At 41.8% G+C, this 23,582-nt stretch overlaps 2 protein-coding genes across 3 annotated transcripts in view; both read right to left on the reverse strand.

Annotated features, from left to right (window-relative positions):
- Positions 1–483: 483 nt before the first annotated feature.
- Nup42 (nucleoporin 42) lies at positions 484–15,726 on the reverse strand. The gene is made up of 7 exons (XM_055612755.1): positions 15,454–15,726; positions 12,054–12,270; positions 10,112–10,206; positions 6,127–6,203; positions 5,392–5,478; positions 2,117–2,201; positions 484–1,493 (listed from the first exon to the last, which is right to left on the reverse strand). The coding sequence occupies exons 1-7, from the start codon at positions 15,578–15,580 to the stop codon at positions 928–930; spliced, it is 1,254 nt and encodes a 417-aa protein (XP_055468730.1). The 5' UTR covers positions 15,581–15,726; the 3' UTR covers positions 484–927.
- Positions 15,727–19,477: 3,751 nt separating this feature from the next.
- Klhl7 (kelch like family member 7) overlaps positions 19,478–23,582 on the reverse strand; it is a 55,293-nt gene continuing 51,188 nt past the window's right edge. For both annotated transcript variants that reach the window (XM_055612772.1, XM_055612773.1), the window contains exons 10-11: positions 22,682–22,779; positions 19,478–20,789 (exon numbers count right to left, since the gene is read on the reverse strand). In XM_055612772.1, the coding sequence (XP_055468747.1) occupies positions 20,506–20,789; positions 22,682–22,779 (382 nt within the window). In that variant the 3' untranslated portion in view covers positions 19,478–20,505. The remainder of the gene's footprint in view (positions 20,790–22,681; positions 22,780–23,582) is intronic.

Genomic DNA, 23,582 nt, shown 5'->3' on the forward strand with positions numbered 1-23,582 from the left:
CTGCCTTTTCAGTGTCGGGATGACAGATTCATGCACTACGCGCTGGGTGCCCAAACTCAGGTCCCTAGGTATATGTGGCAATTGCTTTACCCGTTCAGCTATCTCCTCAGCACCTTCCACAGTTCTTTGTTCTGCATTCAAGTCAAGGGTTGGGACCCAAGGGATGGTTCAGAGGTTAAGAGCACTGACTACTATTCCAGAGGACTGGGGTTCAGTTCCTAGCACCTACATGGTGGTTCACAACCATCTCTAACTTTAGTTCCAGGGAGTCTGACACCCTGTTCTAACCTCCGTAGGCACAGACACACATGCAGGTAAAACACCCATACACATATTTTTAAAAAAGCCAGAGTTGGGGGCTGTAGCTCAGTGACAAAGAATTTGCCTATCATGCACGAGACACTGTGCCTGGCTTGATTTCCAGCAGCCACTGTCCACAGCCCTATGTAAAGGAACAGGTAACAAGCGGAAACAGAGTGAAAGAATTCGTTTATTCAGTATGCTGTATGTTTAGTTCCACTCATAATTACAGCACAAAAGAGTCCCCTTGCTTCTTGACGTTTCTGGCTGTACTTTATTCAGCTAGGTTTAAAAAAAAGTTAAACTTTAAAAGCCTGCAAATTACTGAAAGTGTACATTCCATATTTATATATATTTTATATATATACTCATTCAAGACAACCTCAAAGGCCATATTTAGGGATGGAGGGCGGCTCAGGTAGAACTCGCCTTGCATGTGTGAGGCCCAGGGTATCACCAGCACTACAAAAACATTTCCTTAAAAACCATTCCGCTCTTTTCCTGGGGGGTCTCGCACAGGCCTGGCTGGTGTTGTGCTGCGCAGTCCACACTGGCCCTGAATTTGTAGCGTTCCTTCTGGTTGGCCTCGCAGATTGTTGGCATGCACCACATGCTGGTTGTTGAAGCCTACACAGTCAGCAGCTCGACGGGCGGTGGCTTGAGGGGGATTTTCCCCAGGGTGAATCTCTGGGATTGGAACTGTGCTAGCTCCTCCCTTGTCAGCTGATCCCGGGGTGTGAAGAGCACATTATCTTTCGCACTAGAGACTGGGAGGGAGGCAGATGTGCTGCTACCTCCAAATACATCGTGAGGTTTGGCAAATACAGTCTGAGACTGTGGGCCAGGACTACCAAAGCCAGTCCCAGAAGCGCCACTTCCAAAGGCAGGGGCCACTGCAGAGCCAAAAGGGCTCGCTGCCAAGGAAGCTGGAAAGCCTGAAAACCCAGGGGATCCAAAACTGGAAGCTTCAGGGCTCTTGAATGAAAATGAAACAGCAGGTGTGGCTTCAGGTTTCCCAAATCCAAAGGCTGGAGCGGAGGACGAGATGGCAGAACCAGCAGAGGGCCCAGCCCCAAAGGCCGGGTGACTTCCAAACACGGATGTGCTTCCAGAAGGGGCAGCAGCAAAGGCAGGGCTTGCTTTAAAACTGAAGTTCTGAGCATTGGTGCCAGTGCTGTTATTCACTGGGAAACCTAGAAAAGTAGATTACAGTCAGAAAACGGAGCCACGTTGCTGTGTTCTCTTATTTCAGACATGCGTAGATAGGTATTGAAGAGTCTAGGGGACAAGTAAAAATGAAGTGAGGGCAAACCCCCTCCACCCCACTTGCACTCCTAAGCGGGGTGTGCACTTCCCGCTTGCCATACTTTTCGACAAAGTTCTCAAAGGCATTGCTGCCACAGTAGTCATCTCCTATCAAATTCCCGAGAGTCTTGCCAGGAGGGCCAGGCTGGCCCTGAACTTTTGATGTTTCACTTCAGCCTCTGAATGCTGGAATAGTATGTCTATCATCAGGTCCAGTTTCCTATGAGGCTGAGAAACATTCCTACATAGCGAGTTCCAGGCCAGGGAGACACAGTGAGACCCTGCCTCAGAAACCGAAGTACTTCTACAAGCTGAACTACAGTGTCTTCACAGCAAACCTCCCAGCCCCTCATCCCAGACTGCCTTTCCCAAGCATTTGTTGAGCTAAGTTCTTCAAGGCTCCATAATGAAGGAATTTGTGAGAATTATTTGAAATGGTGATTCAGGCTTTCTAAAGCTGAAACCTACAGAAACACACTTTTCTGAGTTGGCAAAACACTACATCTCTTACCTGACGACCCAAACGTCCCTGTTTGTTTATGTCCAAATCCAAACGCAGGTGCTGCCTGACTGACTCCATCCTTCCCATCAGAGAGCTTAAGGGAAAAACCAAACAAATTATACAATACTTGCGAAGTAATTCTCATGTACTGTTGGTATACACTAAATTTTGAAAATGTATTATTTAAATATGTATTTAAATGTTTAACATATATAATGTCCATAATGTGATCATGAAAAGGAAAGGACATAATACTCTATAAAATGTATAATCAACTAATGTGAACGTCTATGGAAAAATGTACTAGAAATGAGCAATGATTATCTCTAGTTGGGTAATGATTTTAATTTTACACTTGTTAAATTTCTAAAAACAACATAGAAAAGCATTTTTTATCGAGATATACTGCACCCATATGTACAAATTTCAATAATAAATATAGTTGTGTTTTTAAAAAGTACCCTTCAGTGTTTCTAGCGTTAAACCCACGTTTGTCAGTCGCTCCAGATAGGAGGGCATGAGAACATGCCCAGACTGCTCAAACGCTTCACCTCCAGTGCAGCCACGATGTTAGAAAAGCTCACTACCAACCCCTGGACCATCCTACCCTGCTGGCTGCTGCCCTTCAGGGAACCTTTCACTGACTCCTTCCCCACAAAACGTTTTTCATTTTTGTTTTTGAGACAGGGTCTCACTATGTGTCCTTGGTTGTCCCACAACTCACTATGTAGACTAGGCCTTGAGATCACAGGTATCCACCTGCCTGCACCTCCTAAGTGCTGGGACTAAAGTTTGCACCATCACACCTGGCCCCAAGACCTTCTTAATCAAACCAAGTCGGCTGAGCTTGGAAACATCTTAGACAACTTTGCCGAGGTCACGTAGAACAGTGGTTCTCAACCTTCCTAATGCTGTGACACTTTAACACGCTCCTCAGGTTGTGATGACCCCAAAACATAAAATTATTTTAGTTTCTACTTCAAAACTGTAATTTTGCTATTGTCATGAACTGTAAAATAAATACTCGATAAATGGCTCCTGTGAAAGGGTCTTTTGAAAGCCCCAAAGGGTCGCAACCCACAGGTTGAGAACCACAGTTTTGTGACATATTTCAGTGAGTCCTAATACACTTACGATCACCACAAACACATTCAGAACATTACTATTACCCTTCAGAGTTCCCTAGGTCCTTTCTGGGAGGATAACTACCCTTTCTCCATTTCTAGCTCCTCATGTTGCTCATCGCTATAGATGAGCTGTGTCCTTCCATAGTTTCATAATGACAGGACTATGCAGGCTTTTGTTTTTTTTCTTGCTTCTCTTTACTGGAGTAATACTCACCAAGACAAAAGCAATGAGCCAGGCAAGGCGCATGCACCCCTGTAATCCCAGCACCCAGGGAGGCAGAGGCAGGCGGATCTCTGTGAGTTTGAAGCCAGCCTGGTCTACAAAGCGAGTCCACAACAACCAAGGATACAGAGAGAAACCCTATCTGGAAAAACCAAATCAAATAAACAAGCAAAAAAGATAATGGCAAGGATGGCACGTGCTAAGCCACCTAAGGGTGGCTGTTTCAGATCAGCAGCAGAGCAACCTCCTTATGTTAGCAGAGCTGCAAACTCTCCTCCCAGAAGGAAGCTGTACAGCTCCTCAGACTCAGTCAGCACTGTTCTAGCAGCTGTCAGTAGTGGGGATGGGGCCACTTCTCAGCTGGGGTCAGAACTTGCCAAACAACCCCACTAAATTCAATGGCATTATACAACTGCGAGACGGAATAAGCACATCTTTAAATACTTGTATCTGTAGTATTTCCCACTTTGCAAAACTAGTCCTACCTCAATAAAAACCTTACGCTAGAAAGAGTTTTTATTTTTATTTATGTATTTAGAGACAAGGTCTAAGTAGCCCTGGCTGTCTTGGACTTTAGTAGATCAGGTTGTTCTCAAACTCACAGAGATCTGCCTACTCTTGTCTCCCCAGAGCTGGAACTAAAGTTGTCTTTGCTATCTTGTGGGCTATGCTTTTCCCCCACCCTTTGTCACCCCTCCCCCACACGGTTGCACTCCCTATCAACTAGACAGATGATAAGAAGAATAGAGGAAGCAGGAGAAGAGAGATCCTTGAATCTAATTTCTTTCTACTTGCTTCTTCTTTGAGCACAACTACTAACAAACCACAGACAACTCCCCTGAGTGACCTAACCACCAGCCTTGCCTCTTGGGGCCCTGGCATTTTAGACCCCCTGAGAAGTTCCCAGAATTCCAAATGTCTCACAATCACAGAAACCATCTGCAGCTCGAAAAACCACGCCTCTGCTACAGCACGAGTCAAAACAGTCAACTGCTGTGGACAGTCTGAAGCAGCCCCATAGCCCACACCTAGGATTAAAACAAAAACACATTCTTATATCTCTGTGTTTTTGAAAAAAACCAAAATTCAAAATTCCAGAATTGTCACTACATGCTGCCATGTCTAACTGAAACTTGTTTTTAAAAAGCATAACTCTCCCTACTTTTCTGAGAAACACAAGTAAGTCCTAGAGCTTCAGCTCTAAGTAACCACATGGCGAGGATGTGTGAGCTCATGCTGAGGACTGTGAGCACGTGTGCAGTCATCTTCCAGAGACTTTGCTTTGCCCTTAAAATTCAAAGTGAAACACCCTCTGCCAAAAAAGCACTAGAGGGGCTGGAAGGATGGCTCATAGCTTAAGAACACCAACTTTTCTTCAAGAGGACCTGAGTTCAATTCCCTGAACCCACGTGGGAGTTCTCAACTGTCTGTAACTCCAACTCCAGGGGGTCGGACACCCTCTTCTGACCTCCACTGAACCAGGCATATACTTGGTGCACAGACATACAAGCAAGCAAAACACGCATATAAAATAACACACACACACACACACACACACACACACACACACACACAAAGCAATAGAGCTAGCTAGTGCATGCCTTTAGTCTCAGCACAAGATAGACACACACAGGATCTCTATGAGTTCGAGGCCAATCTGGTCTACACACTGAGATCCAGGCTAGCCAGGGCTATTTCAGATGAGACCTGGTCTCAAGAAACAAACAAAAAGCAATAAAAAGCTAGGCACGGTGGAGCATGTCTATACTCCTAGCACAGAGGAACCTGAGATAGGTGGTTGTGGATTCAAGAGCAGCCCAGGCTACCCAGCAAGTTGCAGGACATCCTGATCTACTTAGTGAGATCTTGTCTCAAAAACAACACACAACAAAATGCAATGGATACTTTTTTGAAGAAAATTCTTCAATACTCACCAGAACTCCTTTGGTTGACATATTTAGATTTTTCAGTTCATTTATCCTATTCCTCCATTGACTTATTAGCTGTTGAACAGAGTTCAGCTGTAGAAAGAAAACAAAACAAAACAAACAAACAAAAAAAAAACAATTCAGAATTGAATGCTTAACCTCTGGCTCCTCTTTGACAGAGGTATGAGCTGCCTCCCTGTTCTCTAACTCCCTGTATCTCCTGGCTGATCACCTCAAGTGCAGAAAGAGTGCTACCGGGACAGGAGGGAGTTATGTGTACTAGCTGGAATCCCGACTACAGACAACAGAAATTAGTTCCTTCAGGCACCCGCCTTACTCTAACTGACCCACTCATGTGCTTTTCTTTTGGATATCTGGTATGTGAAGGTTGTAATCTGTTTGGCAGAACTGCTGTTTATGTCACTTTTCACTCGTTTTTCTAGTATTCACCATGGGATCTGCACCTAAAAGAAGCAATAATATCTTTCAAATGGCAGATAGGCTGAATTCCAGGACTGGGTGATGGGAAACTTATCATAAAAATAATATCCCTAATAATATAGTACATCATTATTAATTTAGACAACTAAACAATTTTTAAAAAGTAGTCAAGAAAATAAAAAAAGGCACTGACATATATATGAACAGTTCTCATCAAATGGGCCCAAACACAAGCAAGGAACCACAAACACATTAAACAACCAATTGCCATTGAGGTAAAGGAGCAGGAAACAAACTTACATAGCTCTGCAAGTTATTGCTGGTTAACAAGTTATGGTATTCAAGCCTCAGCTCTTCTGGTGAAATGTCTGTGAAACCTGAAGTGAGGAATCAGTTGGAATTTAGACAGTAAGTACTGTTGATTCTGGCAGAGAGGCTGGAGTGTGAGACAAAATGTGACAGTGCTGGTTATCGGAAAAAATTCAAGGTCTCAGGAAAAAACTCAAAGCCTACACACTACTGCTTGAATTATTAAATTAGAAGAAAACACAGCTATTTCATCCATGAATAAAGAATTCTGTAAAGATAAAACAAAAGGAAAAGAGCTGACTACATACACATTCAAGTTCTAGTCTAAAAAATGCTGTTAAGTTTATAACAAACACATTTAAAAGGCAAATGATAAATCAGGAAAACCACAACTGCACACACAAGAGTTAACATTCTTAACACAGAAGCACTGTTCCTATGTCAGCACAGCTGCGGGCAAAGGCAGACAGTGCAAGAAGCTCCCAGACTTTCAACGGCAAGCAAAATTTAAAAATGCAACTTAGAGATAAAACGCTCCTCACAGACTAGCAAACATTAACAACATGCTTACTGTCACTCAGGTTTTGGTGACAGATGCTGTTCTGGACACACTAAGGAACTTTCTGGGCAAACTGTCCATAAGCAAGCACATATGTCGAATGCTCACAGACTCACTACCCTTCTAGGACTTAACTTTGGAGACATATAACTACATGTATGCAGATAAAGGGTGTTATGCAAAAACAAACAAACAAACAAACAAACAAAACACTCTAGTACTTTCATTGATAAATTAAGTGTGGAATACTGGGATTAGAAGAATGTTTGCCTGGCATGCATAAGATCTTGGGGTCATGTTGAAGAAAAGGAAGCAAGCAGAACAAAAATAGACATTTACTTTATATACATAGAGAGAAATATATAAACACATAAACAACATGGTATACGGATGTTTTGCCTACATGAATGCATGTGCACTGAGTTGTCTGGTGTCAGATCCTCTGAAACTGGAGTTACAAACAGCAGAGCCACCATGTGGATCCTAGAAAATTGATCCCAGATCCTCTGGATCTAGAAGAGCAGTCAGTGCTCTTAAAATGCATCTATTTTAAAGGAAATAGCAAAACCGGTTTCAGGTTCTCTACAATCACTTGTTCTTCGTCTTCTAAATGCTAACAGGTAGTCACTGAAGTAGACAGTAAGAATGAAACTTACAAAGCTCTGTAAGTTACAAAGCTCTTGCTGCTTAGCAAGCTATGGGATGTAAGAGCCTCAGCTCTTCCGGTGAAATGACTGTGAAACCGGAAGTGAGGAATCAGTTGCAATTTAGACTGTAAGTACCATTGATTCTGGTGGTGATTTTTACCATCTACATCAATGACTGTACCTTTTAGCACTGAGAAGATTAAGAAAGGAAATGTTCATATTTTCTACACAGGCTTCCTGGAACACTGGCACCATTTAGTTTACTGCAGCGGTACCTACACTACAGAACAAAAAGCACTTAGAAATCATACTGGACGGTTTCTTTTTCTGTATCTACAATATTAGCATCCTGCTAGTTCAAAACAGAACTCAAATTTAACCAATTCTGTTTCCACTGCCAAAAGCTCTAACGAGGTCATCGGCAATTACTTCCTAACTTGTCTCCCTGCCTCTCATCTTGTCTCTGGATCCCAATAGCTCATTCTCTGCCCTGTGCCACGGAGTGAGCTTTTTCTAGTCAGACCACATCCCTCTGCTTAAGCTATTCACAGCCGTACCCTAGTGTGAGTGGGCCCACCGTCATGTGGGCCTTGGCTACCTCTCTGGCTTTACGCTGTTTTGTTTCTGTTATTTTCTTTCCTCACTTTTTTGGGCTCATTGCTCTCACATCAAGGCCTCTGCATTGCTATGAATGGCTTCCACAAATCTTCATATAGGAGATAACTTTTCTTCACTCGGCTTAGCTTAACAGTTTCATAAGAATGTAACAGTTCCTCCTTCAAGGAACACTCTTCACCTCAATTACTCTCTGTTCTCAAGGTGTGCTCAACCTTGTCTTGTCTGAATCACAGAACACAGAAAATTATTTGAATAGCTATTTTCTTAAGTTTTAAAAGGGTGGTATATGATGGCTAATCCTGGCTGTCAACTTGACAATCTTGAAAGAACTCAGTTGAGGAACTGCCTCCATTAGACTGGCCTGTGAGCATTTCTAGAGGGTATTTTCTTAATGACTGATTGATGCGTGAGGGCTGAGGGCCCAGCTTACTGTGGGTAAGGCCATCCCTCGGCAGCTGGACCTGGGCTGTGTGGGAAAGCAGGCTGAGCAAGCCTGCGAAGCAAGCCAGTGAGCAGTGTCTGTCTGTGGTTTCTGCTTCGAGCCCTCTTCCGTCAGTGATGGCCTGGTAAACTGTGAGCCCCGTAAACCCTTTCTTCTCCAACTTGATTTTTGGTCAATGGTGTTTATCACCGCAACAAAAAAGCAAACTAGGACATGATACAAAAGAAATACTCTAACTACAGGAAAAAGTTCGCCTTTTCCCTCTGAGACAGGGTTTCTTTGTGTAGCCCTGGCTGTCCTTGAACTACCTCTGTAGACTAGCCTGGCCTTGAATTCACAGAGATCTGCCTGCCTCTGTCTCCCAAGTGCGGGGATTACACGTGTGCCCACCACTGCCCAGCATTCATTTATTCTTTCTTTCTATCTATCTATCTATCTATCTATCTATCTATCTATCTATCTATCTAGGCATCCATCCATCCATCCATCCATCCATCGGAACTCACTCTATGGACCAGGCTGGTCTTGAACTCACAGAGCTCCACCTGCCTCTGCCTCTGCTTCCCTACAGCGCCGGGGTTAAAGGTGTGCCCCAGCACCACATGGAGAAGTTAGCTCTTCATAATGAACCAAGCTCGTATCCACATACATTTTCAAAAGAAAACCTTGCCGAGCAGCACCTTGCCACCCAACTATTGGATTCCTGTATGTGTGCTTCCGCATCCATTCTGCTGCAGTACGGCTATTGTGGAAGAACAGTATCCCACAGACATGTCACAGAAAAACAAGTCTCAATGGCCTTTTCAGATAGTGTGGCTATTTTCCTTTGACAATGCATCAATACTGAAAAGGTGGAGTGGAAGGTTTTTGTCTTGTTTGTTTTCTGAGACAGTGTCTCACTATGAGGCTCTGGCTTCCCTGGATAGAGCTCACTATGTAGAACAGGACAGAAGCTCTTAGAATTCTGGAACATTGACTTTAAGGGCTTCTGGCTGTGCCATGGATGTTGTTTTTCAACAGGATGAAGACTCAGGATCTCACTGATCAGGCTTGGAAAAACTTGGCAGCCCAAGTTTCAGAGGCCATAGGGATCACGGAAAAAAGAAAACGGAAAGAAATAAACATTTTAAAGAAATGCCATCCTTGTAGTTCTTCATTTTCAAACTATTCAGGAGAGTCTCAACAGGCTTTATGAAAAGTAAGTATCCTCTGAAACAGAAGAAGAACCAATGTGAGCAGGCAGCGAAGGCTGTAATGGCGGGCATCATGTGAGTGTCCTGGCTGCTGGGTAGGAGGAGGCGCTGAGGCTTCTCAGTAAAGCAGAGCTTCATCCCAGGCCGACTGAACTGGAAGTGTGGTAGGTCCTGATTTTACTATTCTTTCTTGAGACTAATACAACTTAAAAGAACTATATTATCCAGACTGAGAAGTCTCTGGATTATGAAGTTCAGCTGAAATAGTTGGACACTTTAAACAAAGGCCAAATTCCAGCTTCTCCTAAGTTTGGAATAAATTTATTTAGTATGGTCTTAGTTTTAGAAAGTAGAAATGTTAGAATATATTTTAAAAACACAAGTCCTGGATTAGGCCCATAGCCTAGTGGTAGGCCTTTTGCCTAGTATGTATGAAGAGGCCTGGGTTTGAACCTTACCTTAGCACTCAACAAAAACTAATGAACCAATAAGCCAACCAAACATGCGTCCCAGTTACCTGAAATGTTAGGTTTCTTTTTCACTGGTGAGTAAACAGAAAACATCCACTGCCCCGACGATTCCCAAATCTCTACATCTTTAACAATTCCTTCCCTAAAAAAGAAAAAAGAAAAAAAAAGAGTAATGGATATTTTCACTTGCTTGTTAAATTTTGTTATTTATGAAGGTAAGTGACCAAAAATTTAAATTCTAACAAATACATAAATTTACATATTTTCCATTTTCTCTCTTTCTTTCTTTTCTTCTTCTTATTTTATTTTTTTTTTCTTTTTGGTTTTTCTGGGCAGGGTTTCTTTCTGTAGCCTTGGCAATCCTAGAACTCACAGAGATCCTCCTGCCTCTGTCTCCTGAGTCCCGAGTGCTAGGGTAAAAGGTGTGGCCAGCTTTCCATCTTATTTTCTGAAGAATCTTTTCTCCATCAGACATTCACAAAAATGTAAATTTTAACCTGGGTGTGGTGGAGCACAGCTGTAATTCCAGCATCTGAGTGGCTCAAGAGAATTTTGAGGCCAGGCATGTTAATACAGTGAGTTTAAGGCCAGCCTGGGCTACACATCGAGAACTTATTTCCAAAACAACACCTTGTATTTTGTAGTTATAAGTAATCTAGAATAATTAATAATGTTGGCTTTCTAACTCACAGAAAGACTGATCAATATACTTAAGAATTATCAGAAATAACTAAATACAATAGTCTTGTTAGCTAGAAACAGAAAAAGTTCTAATGTCAGTTACAGAGAATCATTAAATGTAACAACAGTGGTATGATAGCCACAGATATCTTACTCAACTTTTCTACCTTATAATACAGAAAATGGGTCCACGCACTTAAACATATATTTTTTAATAATTCATTTTTAAAACCAGTATGGTGGTGCACACCTTTAATCCCAGCACCCAGGAAGGCAGAGGCAAGCAGATCACTGTGAGTTTGAGGCCAGCCTGGTCTACAAAGTGAGTCTAGGACAGCCAAGGCTACACAGAGAAACCCTGTCTCAAAAAGTCAAGAAAATTATTTTTCATTTTATGTGCATTGGTGTTTCGCCTTCATGTATGTCTATGTGAAGTTTTGGATTCCCTGGAACTGGAGTTGCAGAAAGTTAGGAGCTGCCTTGTGAGCGCTGGGACTTGATCTCAGGTCCTCTGCAAGAACAGCCCTGAGGTCTATGCCCCTAACAGCTAATCTGAACAAAGTTATAGATACATTTGGCCCTAAATTAATGTTTCTTTTCATCTAGAATGTGGCCATTAATTACTAAAGGGATAGATATCACAAAGAATATGTTATTACACTTAGAATCACAATAAATAGAACTTTGACTTCTTTGTACACACACCTTAACTGATGCTTGCCCAATACACTTAAGATTTAGGTTTAATCCTCATTTCAGAACAAACAACTGATCGTGGGGGCACACACTTTTATCCCAACACTCAGGAGACAGAGGCAGAGACCTCTGAGTTCCACATCAACCTTGGCTACACAGAGACCCTGTCTTAAAACAACCCCTAGCAGGACCCCCACCCCCCCTCGCCCAAACACACACACACACACACACACACACACAAACACACACACACACACCTAAAATTTCACTGTTTATGGAACTTCAAAGAGGGTAACTGAAATAAAGGCTTTACAAAGAAAAACAGGTGATATCATCAGCACTCTTTAGGACCACAACTGCGTTGAGTTACTGGATAGTCTGTGAAGAACAGCGTGAAATGGCCTGTGAGCAGGACCGACCTTTGAAACGTGCTAACACAGTAGGCTGCGTGCAAACGCTAGCCAGCCTAAGAACGAACACTGCTAAGTGAGGCAGTGGAACAGGCTGGCTGAGGGACTGAACCATGGCCGAGTTCTTTGTCGTGTTTTTCAAAGAAAATGCTGTAAATGCTTCTGGAATTGGGTGGTGATTTTCTATAAAATTTTAACTTACAGAAGTTTCTTTTCATCTTTCGGCTCATCAGAGGTAGGTGAAGCAAAGGGGTTTTGAGATGATCCAAAGCCTCTGCTAGTGGCAGATTCAAAAGAGCCAAATAAAGGTTTGTCTTGATCTCTGCTGCCACCCCATGGCGTGGACTTGGGGAAGCTGGATGGCTGGATGACATTGGAGTATCTCTGGCTGCTGGCATTCCACCCTCGTCTGTTACTTCCTAAAATAATCAAGAAAATTAAAGAATCAGAAAATTTCAGTGTCCCTCTGTGGTAGGCTCCAGTCCTGTTCCTGTTTTCTCCCACTTCCGATGTCTATCCCATTTGCTTTCTGAGTGAGGATTGAGTATCTTCCTTAGAGTCTTCCTTCTTACTTAGCTTCTTTAGGAGTATAGATTTTAGTATGTTAATCCTATATTATATGACTAATATCCACATATAAGCGAGTATATGCCATGTGTGTCTTTCTGCTTCTGGGATACCTTAACTCAAGATGATCTTTTCTAGTTCCCACCATCTGCCTGCAAATTTCATGATTTCCTTGTTTTTAATTGCTGAGTAGTATTACATTGTGTAAATGTACCACAACTTCTGTATCCATTCTTCAACTGAGGGACACTTAGAACTGTTTCCAGATTCTGACTATTGTGAATAAAGCTGCTATGAACATGGTTGAGTAAATGTCCTTGTTGTATATATACTTGAGCATCTTTTGGATATGTGCCTAGGAGTGGTATAGCTGGATCTTGAGGAAGCACTATTCCTAATTGTCTAAGAAAGCACCCGATTGATTTCTAAAGTGGTTGTACAAGTTTACGTTCCCACCAGCAATGGAAGAGGGTTCCCCTTTCTCCATATCTTCTCCAGCATGTGCTGTCACTTGAGTTTTTGATCTTAGCCATTCTGATGGGTATAAGGTGAAATCTCAGGGTTCACCCAGCAGGGTATCAAAGCAGATGCTGAGACTCTTAGCCAAACTTTGGGCAGAGTGCAGGGAAGCTTATGAAAGAAGGGGAGAGAGAAAGACCTGGAGGGACAGAAACTCCATAAGGAGACCAACAGAACCAAAAACTATGGCCCCAGGGGTTCTTGCAAAAGACCAAGGACCATGCATGGAGATGTAGCCCATGGTTGCTCAGTCTCTAAGTGGGTTCTCTAGAAAGGGGAGCAGTGGCTGTCTCTTTGATCACTTCCCCTCAGGGGGGTGCAGCTGCACCAGGCCACAGAGGAAGACAATGCAGCCAGTCCTGAGGAGACCTGATAGGCTAGGGTCAGATGGAAGGGGAGGAGGACCTCCCCTATCACTGAGGGAGGGACATGGGAGACGAAGGAGGGAGGGTGGGATTGGGAGAGAATGAGGGAGGGGGCTACAGCTGGGATACAAAGTGAATAAACTGTAATAATCAAAAAATAAAATAAAGATAAAAAAGAATCAGAAAATTGGTAACTTTTCATCTCTTGGGAATCTTCATTACATTTATGTCTTGAAATTATACAAAGGCTAATAAAGTGCTATTTTCTACTAGTTTTAAATGACAATCTCTTTACAATTCATAGTTTGTTACATGTTACAACAAATCACATAATGTTCTAACTGCATTTAAAAGATGAGATCAAGGTCAGGTGTTGGTGTATGAATTTAATCACAGCACCGTGGAGGCAGACAGACAGAACTCTGGAGAGTTCCAGGTCAGCCAGGGCTACAGAGTGAGGCCCTATCGCAAACAAATCAAAAACCTCAACAACAACAAATGAGATCAAGAGGACTAGAAATCCAAAGAAAAATAAAGATATATTGCTGAGTTCAGTTTTCATAAGGATATTAAACTGCTTGACCATGGGAGAACGAATAGAAAATACTTGCTAAGTCATAAGCTTCTTTAGTGGGAGAGCCTTTGCCTTGCATGCAGAAGGCCCCTGATTTGACCTAGCACTGGCTGTATGTGTGTGTTTGGGAAAAGCTACGTTTCCGTTTATTTGCTTCTTCACTGGACCGTACAGAGACAATGAGCTAAAGAGGACAATGAATAAACTAGACAATAAAAAGCACTGACTCTTACGTTCTGTCCTTAAGTATGTATGTAAAAACCATTTATCTCAGTCTTTCCTCCATGGACACAATACCCACAGACCTATCGTTCCTATGGAGATTACAGAGTTTATAAAGGGTAGAAAAAGTACAAAGTAGATTTCTAACACCTCGTAAGTATGAAAAAGTGAGCCAATAGGACTTCCTTCCGGTTTTGATATTGTTGGTAACCTTACCACTTGCTAGTTAAGGCTAGGGTGAAGATAATTTATTTTATGATTGATTTGGAAAATGTGATTTAATATATACTAAAAACAAATATATACTAAAAATAAAACGATAGGTGTACCCATACTCTAAACTACTTCATAAATCCAAAAAGAAAAAAAAATGTAAGAGACAGCTGAACCACATCTTTGAAGCAGAAATTAATGGCATTTTGTTTTGAAGTTCCAAATCCTTTGTGAAGGTATAACAGCATAGACACGACCGTCCTTTACGCTGCATTCCATGGCCCTAATTTTGGCCTTATAATTCCAAAGCATTTTTTTTTCTTTCTTTTCATCCTAAAATTTTATTTATATTTTGTTTTTCATCTAATTATATACTTTTGAATTACTACACTTAAAGTAGGTTTCCACAGATGATATGACAAACATTACTCCCAGCAGTTCCTGGGAACACACCGGTATTTATTAGAACCTAAATCCTAATTTTTGGAATACTTCACTAGATTGGTTGTAAATGATAGAATCTGTCTCCTCCACGAAGAGAGCAGAAACCATCATGGAACACAAGGGATGAGGTGAGCCTTAAAGACGTCGAGGGGAAAGGGAGGCACCCAGTGATAACGTCAAGACCTAGGTTCCAAAAACAGTTTTTTCGAGACAGGTTTCTCTGTGTAGCCTTGGTTGTCCTGGACTCGCTTTGCAGACCAGGCTGGCTTCGAACTCACAGAGATCGCCTGTCTCTGCCTCCCTGAGTGCTGGGGTAAAGGCCTTGTGTGGTCCGGCTGGTTTAACGCCTGAGTACTCTTTCCTCAAAACCCGTAAGGTTCTTAGGCCAGCGTCGCACCCTGCCAACTAACGCCCAAATTCTAAGAGCATGTGATCAAGAACAAGAAGGGCAGAGAAGACTCCGGGTCTGCGTAGACCCACGCGAATTCTCCCACAATGCGCTTTTTGATAAATGCACTTCTAATTTAATAACGCGGCGTCTGGCACTAGCACCCGGGTTCGACGCCCTGTCCACATCTGATCAACCGAAATCACTCGCCCCAGCGACGGCAGGGAGAAGCGTCGGAGGCCAGGGCAGGGGTGGGGTTGTGCGCGCGTCGGCATCACGTGACCCTGGCTCGCGGGTCCTGGAGCATCACCTGAGGGCGGTTGCTGCGGCGGTGGCGGTTGCCGGCCTCCGCCCGCACCCCGGGCGCCGGGATGCTCGTTCCAGCAGCGGTCTCCGAAGCGGCACCGGCCTTGAAGGAAAAACTGGCAAATGGTCATGGTAGCGCCGTCCCGGCTCGTCCCAATTCGCGGTCTTCAGGTCAGCAGCGAGGGCCCAGTGCCCGACCGCCGAAGTCCCGCCGCGGCTGTGACGTCATCGCCCCGCGCCCAGAGCTTCGGCGGCGTGTCGCCATAGCGATGAGCGGCGTGGGCCTTAGCCAATGGGATTTGAGAAGAGCAGATCTGTCAGGCGGCGTGGAACGACGCAGGCGTTGGCCCCGGGAACTGGAGCCGCGTCTACACCCGGGATAGCGGACGACCAGCAAGCCTCTAGTGGGCCGCGGTTTGCGAGACTCAGTCATTCATCACATTTCCTTAGACAAAAAAAAAAAGTAAAAACGGGCTCAAAAACGGGCCCTGTATCAGCATAAAACGAAACAAGTGTTCTATACAAAAACAAAATGAGAGTGCTATTGGAAATTAAAACTGAATAGTGGGGGCAAGCTAAGAGTTGAAGACAGTTCAGGGATTCCTAGGCCTCAAAGACTTGAGTGTCATTTTACATCGTGGTTATGACAGGATGGAAAGATCTAAAGCAGAACTCTGGTTAGGGAGCACACTTGTGGGTAATAGTGTCAACTTGATTACATTTAGAACCACACAGACACACAGCTCTGGCCTGTGAGGCGTGAGATACACACCTCTGGGCATGTCTGAGGATGCTTCCAGAAAGTTAGTTTAACTGAAGAAGACATAGCCTGAATGTGGGGTCACAGACCGAATAAAAAGGCAAATTCGAGGGAGGCATCCATTGCTGTTTCCAGACTGCAATGCTATGTGGCCACCTGTTTCACCGGCCTGCTGATATCCCTTCCTGGCTATGATAGACTGAGCCAGAACCAAAACTTCCTGAGGTTGCTTTTGCCAGGTTTTGTCACAGTAATACACCGACATATTTTAGACAGCTCTGTATGTAGGTGGAACCCAGGTCTCAAAGTTACAGTGATCCTCCTGTCTCAACCTACCAAGGTGTGAACTACCACTAGTTTTTATCTTCACCCTACCTCACGGTTTGAGCTATGTTAAAAAGGAGAAAAACTAGGAAGATAAAAGTGAAACTTTAAAAAACTTTAGAGGAAACTTAAGGTATTCAAAAGGATGAATCAAACATCGAATGCTGCAACCCATGAAAGCCCTTTCATATTACCAGTTTACTGAGAACTGGTTTGGTGCCATTTTTGGATGACATAAATTGGATTTTGTTAAGTCTTTGGTATAGGTTAAAAGTATCAATCTTTAAACTTCCTGTTTTTGTTTTTTGAGACAGGGTTTCTCTGTGTAACAAGCCCTGGCTGTCTTGGACTTGCTTTGTAGACCAGGCTGGCCTTGAACTTAAGGTCTGACTACCTTTGCCTCCCAAATGCTGGATATAAAGGTGTGTGCCACCATGCCCAGCTAAAAGTATCAGTCTTAAAAAAGTTTTTTCCCCTTGTTCTGTCCAGTTCATGAACCCCAAAAGACCAGGAATAAACAGACTCTGCTGTAAATACATGAGGTTCTTTTTATTGTAAATTACAAGCGGCAGCTTGGGCCCACACCCCCCACCGCTGAAGCTGTGGGAGCTGAGCGCGCGCGCCCAGGTTAGTTGGGTGATTTAAAGACTCTGGTCCATCCCAGCATGCCCAAGGCAGGGGCGATTCCTGCCTGGCAAGCATCTATTGGTCAAAATGCTACATTTTGAATCGATTGGCTATAGGAAGGCCCCCAGACCATAATGACCTGGTGTCCCTCCCTAGGGGGATGGGCCAGTTTCCTAGCAACTGTTATCTCTAGTGGGTGGGGAAAGAATGCAGTAAGGCAGTCCTTCCCCTCAGGGCAGTACTAGACTTCTCCACACACATAGTTCAGGCCTTAATTAATAATAGCTGCTAATTTTTAATCTTTTTGGTCTCTCATCCTAAATATCTCCTTTCCTTTGATAAATAGTTTGTTTTCTGTAATGCAAACAAAGCAAAAGAGAATATAGACTTAGTTGAATAACTATTAAGTGGCACATTTTATTTTGATATTGGTATATTAAACTAGTTCAGGACTTAAAAGTTTTTATGAGACTATAATGTCAAGTTTTAAAAACTAGATCACAAAGCCACAATTACTGTTTTTGTATATAACAATTTTTGGCTACTAAGCATTTATACTCAAATTGTGATTTTCAAAAGTAAAACGTAGTAATCATGTATTATCAAACTAGACCACTTCAAAGGATAGAATACTGACAAACCCAGTATCTATTGAAATGAAAGCAGAGTACATTAAAGGAAAGGACCTTTTGGGGGAAAAAATGAAACTTTATATACAAAGTAATATACCTTGTCCAGAATTGTATATATTAGTTCTCAGGGGTGGCTAGGGTTCTGGGGAGGACACATTCTTACTAGGACCATGATACAGACCATTAGGGGTAAAGCAACTTTATTAAAAGCTGTATCAAACTTGCTATAATGTGTTCTAGTTAATGGCCTAAAAATAAAAACAGCTCATATATTTAAAATATCTTGCAGTGCTGCACATTCTAAGGGGGTAATTGCTCTATCAGTATAATCATATTTTATGATATTTTGTCACCAGAAAATTTAGTGGCATTAAATTTTATTTCATGTTTGCCTGCACGTTTGCACATGCTTCACTGTGTGTGCATGGTTCTTGAGGAGGCCAGAAAGAGGGCATTGAATCCCCCTGAAACTAGAGTTAAGACGATTGTGAACCAAGTTGGATGCAAAGAACTACAACCTGTCCTTCTGCAAGAGTGGCATATGCCACTCTTCAGCCTCAACTAGCTGCATTTTAAAATACAGTGCGAAACTCAAAATCCTACATAAAAATGTTTCCACTAGTCAAATCTAGGGCTGGAGCTTGCCTAGGGCTGGAGTTTGTCAGGGTGTGCTGGTTAAATAGTGCTCCTCAGAAAATTCCTGTCTGCCTAGAATTCCTGCATGTTTTCACTTGCAAACAGCATCTTTGTAGGTGTAAGTGGTTTAAGATAAAGTACTAGAACCCTTCTGATGTGGTGCTGCATACCATTCGTCCCAGCATTTAGAAAGCAGAGGTAGGTAGTTATCCTCTCCAGGAGGGAGTGAAACAGCTGGGGATGGCTCCAAGGTTAAGGGCAATGGCTGCTCTTCTAGAGGACCTGGGTTTGATTCCCAGTGCCCACACAGTGGCTCACAACTGTCACTTAGCTTCAGGGGATCTGACCTCTGGGCACACACATATATACAGACACACAAACATTCATACACCTAAGTAAAAAAAAAAGTAACAGTGTCCAACTGATTGCTATGTTTATAAAAGAACTACGTGAAGCTACTTAGACAAGAGAAAAAAATGGCCATGAAAAGACCAAGGTGTAAGACTGCAATACAAAGCTACAGGCTGAGAAGTAAAAGCCAAGGACTACTGGCAACTAGCAGCGCTTTCAGGATCAGGTGTATGGCAGTTTCCCCAATCCTCTGAAAGCCAAATTTGGGATACTTCACCTCCTAAATGGTGAGAATCCACTTGTTTTAATCCATTAACTGTGTGGTACTGTGCGGCAGTCTAGAAAGCGAACACACGGAGAAACAGAGGGAATGATGACTAGTGAGTACACGGTTTCTTTGAGAGGGGTGATGAAAACATTCAGAAAATATGACGACTCTACATAGTGAACATAGCGAACGCCACTAAGCTGGTACAGTTTAAATGGGTGAATAGCATGCCTGTGGTTATATCGCAATAGGGCTGTCTATACAGAAAAACTTGACAGATGAACCTGTCATTTTTCAAATTCATTTTTAATTTAAACACTTTGGAGTTTATTATAACCTCCAAATACAGAAAAAATTTTAATGGAAACACTTTCACAAGTTTTAAAACATTATTGAACACACTTAGAAGGAATAAACAGAGCAAATCTAGTTTAAGTTAAAAATATTTAATATCAGATAAAAACATTGATGATTGACAGTTTTACATGGCACATTTCACACATAGTCAAAGGGTAAAATATAGTAGGGAAAATTAACAGGCGGTTTGGTAATTTGTTGTCCACATAAAAATCAATGAATAGTGACATATATTTAACACCAATTATTACAAACTTTTAGAGAAAACTCAGTTATCTCTAACACGTTCTGCTAGGAGAAGAAGAACACAGTATCATCATAAAGTCCATACGATACTGGGCTACAATTATCAGTGTTTTTCTGGTGATCTAGAAATTTCTTCAAACAGCTTTTCTTCTGTTGGTTAACCACTCTCACTGTGATTGGCTCTCAGGGTAGAGACTGAGGATGCAGAACACTTTTACACTGCTGAGTGAAACCATGGAAATGAATGATGGGTACTAAGCTTAATATTTTACAAGAAAATGTGGAATATTGGATATTTAATTGGATAGTGTTAAGTCCCAAAATGTTAAATTCATGAGAAAATATGTATGTTGTGAGCCACTCTTGCTTACTTTAAAATGGAGTAATTTGGCACTAAATGAAGTAAATGAAAACAAGCAAATTACACAACACTAAGTATAATTACTCTATCAGAGCTCACCATCTTGAATTGTGACTCATACTGCTACTCAGTTTTTGGCCAAACAGAAACAGACCTAACTACACAGCACTTACACAATATGAAAATAGAATCTAGAGCTAAGCTGAGGCTCCTTCTCCGATGAGTGTGCCCCACTCTGCCAAAATCAATTATATATTTGAAATTCATATTTTCAAGAAATGCTTATAACGTTTTCTGGCTGACAGGTTCTTGGTTACACGGCCAGCTAAAATATGGTCTTTGAATTAAGTAAGGAAATCCAGATAAAATAAACGGTTATCTTATTGGGATCTTACTTTATCAAAATACCAGACCACAACTTCATAACTGAACTCTTGGACAAACCCCTCGCAGCCATATTTGAGTCTCAGATGAGTCAGGGTTCCACTCATCGTTCATGTTTCAAGGGTCTCTTCATTTGCTCCACAAGTATCAACAACACAAATCAGACAACTTGTGACTGGGAACGCACGGACTTTGGAGTTGGCAATCCACTTGTCTGTTTCAGTATTGTACTCAAGAATGTGCCCCAACCTGCCTACTCCCTGAAAGCCTGCCAGGACATAGATGATAGAGCCAACTGCTGCGCACTTCACCGTCACGCCCCTCCACGGCATCGGCGACACCATCTTCCATTCATTTAACTTAATATCATAATATTCCACATTGTCCAGGCCACCTTCAGAAGGACAAAATATGAGAACCAAATCAATGGTTATACATCAAAATTTGAGAACTATATCAAAACTTAAGAACTATATCATAGTTTTTAAATTTTTAGATTTTATTTTCAAAATAAAAATTTTAAACACATAGAGAGGGTATAAAAGCTTTACAATAATTGCCCACATATCCACTACTCAAATATTTATTCTTTTTTTGAAGCAAATTATTTTCTTAAAAAAAAAAAAGTTATTATTTACATAGCATTCTGCATGCATGTGTGTCTGCTCACCAGAAGAGGGCACCAGATCTCACTATAGATGGCTATGTGCCACCATGTGGTTGCTGGAATTTGAATTCAGGACCTTTGGAAGAAGAGCCAGTGCTCTTAACCTCTAAGCCATCTCTCTACTCCCCTAAATACTTATTCTTAAACATAAAGGAAATTGATAATTTTTCAGAATAGTTTTTTTCCTACAAAGTTAAAAGTTAAACAACAACAACAAAAAGAAACAAAAAGCCAGACACACTTCCTACAAATGTTCTATCCTGGTAAAGAAAATAAAGTACCAGTGATTTACTTTGATTATAAATTATTTCAGATGTTTTTCTTTCTATCTTTTAGCAATTTATGGGAAATACCAGTGGCTAAAAATAACAGAAAAAAAGTTATTTCTTTGTTTTACTTAACACAAATAATCTAAAAAAAAAAAATAGTACTATTTCTGGATTAAGTTCAGATTTCTCATTATTTAAACTGATACCTAAGATCATTATAAGCATTACATAAGAAAATAAAAAGGTCAATTTTTTTCAATTTCTTTTAAATTAAAAAAAAATTTTAATTACAGTTTATTCACTTTGTATCCCACCTATAGGCCCCTCCCTCATTCTCTCTTAATCCCAACCTCTTTCCTTCATCTCCTCCCCTGTCCCTCTCTAAATCCACTGATAGGAGAGATCCTTTTCCCTTTCCCTCTGATCCTAGTCTATTAGGTCTTATCAGGACTGGCTGCATTGTCTTCCTCTGTGGACCAGTAAGGCTCCTACCCCTTCAGGGGTAGGTGATCAGAGAGTCAGCCACTGAGTTCATGTCAGAAACAGCCTCTATTCCCCTTACTAGGGAACCCACTTGGACACTGAGCTGCCATGGGCTACATCTGTGCAGGGGTTCTAGGTTATCTCCATGAATGGTCCTGGGTTGGAGAAAAGGTCAAACTTAAAGAGTAAAGATACTTTCATGCAGCGTTTAAAATGTTAAAAAGCTACTAAAGTTGTTTTTGTTTTTTAAACATTCTATTATCTCAACTAGTTCAGTTGTGACAATTCTGGAATTTTGGTTTCTTAAAAAAAAAAACACACAAATACATAATATGTTTGTGTTGTAATCCCAGGTGTGGGGAAATGGGGCTGCCTTGCAGCACCTGACTATGATTTGCCTAGTGCTCTAGCAGAGGCCTGGTTTTGACAGAGGTTTCTATGATTGTGCGACATCTGGAATTCTGGGAACTTTTCAGAGGGCAAATACTAGGGCCCTCGTCACTCATGGGAGTGGGGGTTGGTTTGGGTTTGTTAGTATTCAGGGATCTCTCTCCTCTCTCCTCTTTCTGTTCTATTTAGTAATAGAGGATGAAACTTGGGGGGACAAAGGGTGGGGAAAAAAGAACCCACAAAATAGCAATGACCAGATATACTCAGTATTTCTCAGGCAGAAGTGATAGCACTCCCTATGGGCACATGGAAAGGCACAGCCTGTTTGAGGTAGTCACAATGAGTGCTTGACATTTCAAAAAGTATGTTAGTGCTTACACACATGCTCTGAGGGGATTCAATTTTTTAAAATGCTCTAGTAATTTAAGAACTTATCCGCAAACCCAGGGGAATTGAAAAGTAAGTTACATCACATACCTAAACCATTCTGACCACCCACAGCAAATATCTTGTCCTTCACAAACACCAGCCCATGATTCTTCCTGGGCTCAATCATTGAACACAGCTCAGTCCATCTGAAAAAAAAAAAAAGTTTTTAATGTGCTCATTTATTGCCAGGTTTAATACATGTATACACAGAAGATATCTGTAAGGCTAGAAAACAACCCTCAAGTGGTTTGGGATGTTTTTATAAGTGAGGTATACTGGGGACTCTTTAAAGGATATAAGAACAGAAGGAAACAATTTATGTGTCCTTTGAAGAAATCTATTTCCCATAGTTTCCAATAATTTTTGAAATGGCAACAAGAGCAAAGAAGAAGAACTAAAGCTTCAAGTATATCCCTCTTGCCTTTTCCTTTTGAGACAGGGCCTCTATGTAACCAGAGAACTAGAACTTGCCATGTAGGTGATACTGACCTTGAACTTGTGATGATCCTCCTGCCTCTACCTCTCAAGCACCAGGATTACAGGCCGGAGCCACCACGCCCAGATACATGTGGTTCTCAATTAATATTTATGTTTAAGTAAAACAAAAACTCCTAATAAACCTCATACAATGAATGAGGGGTTTAAGATAAGAGTTTTGCTGTCTAGTTCCGAGTGACCTGAAACTTCTATCCAGACTGGCTTAACCCTCAGTAATCTTCCTGCCCCAAACATTCAGATTACATGCTTAAACCACCATACTTGGTGGTGTATTTATTATTTACATGTCTTTTTTATTTTACTATTTTACTTCAAAGACAAGGGCTCACTGTGCAGTTCAGGCTTGCCTCAAACCAAGGTCTTCATGCTCCCAAACTGCTGGGATTATAGGTGTGTTACCACCCTGCCTTCACATATAAAAGTACAGTAGGAACTTGAGGCAGTCTGGTAT

Source organism: Psammomys obesus, unplaced genomic scaffold (genome assembly GCF_907164565.1).
Source record: "Psammomys obesus unplaced genomic scaffold, mPsaObe1.curated_primary_1811, whole genome shotgun sequence".
Classification (NCBI taxonomy): Eukaryota; Metazoa; Chordata; class Mammalia; order Rodentia; family Muridae; genus Psammomys; species Psammomys obesus.

Coding starts and splice junctions, on each gene's coding strand:
- Nup42 (XM_055612755.1), bottom strand. CDS start 15,580: ATGACCATTTGCCAGTTTTTCCTTCAAGGCCGGTGCCGCTTCGGAGAC. Junction 6,204..10,111: donor AAAGAAACCTAACATTTCAG/GTAACTGGGACG, acceptor TCCTCACTTCAG/GTTTCACAGACATTTCACCA. Junction 1,494..2,116: donor AGGGACGTTTGGGTCGTCAG/GTAAGAGATGTA, acceptor CTACTTTTCTAG/GTTTCCCAGTGAATAACAGC.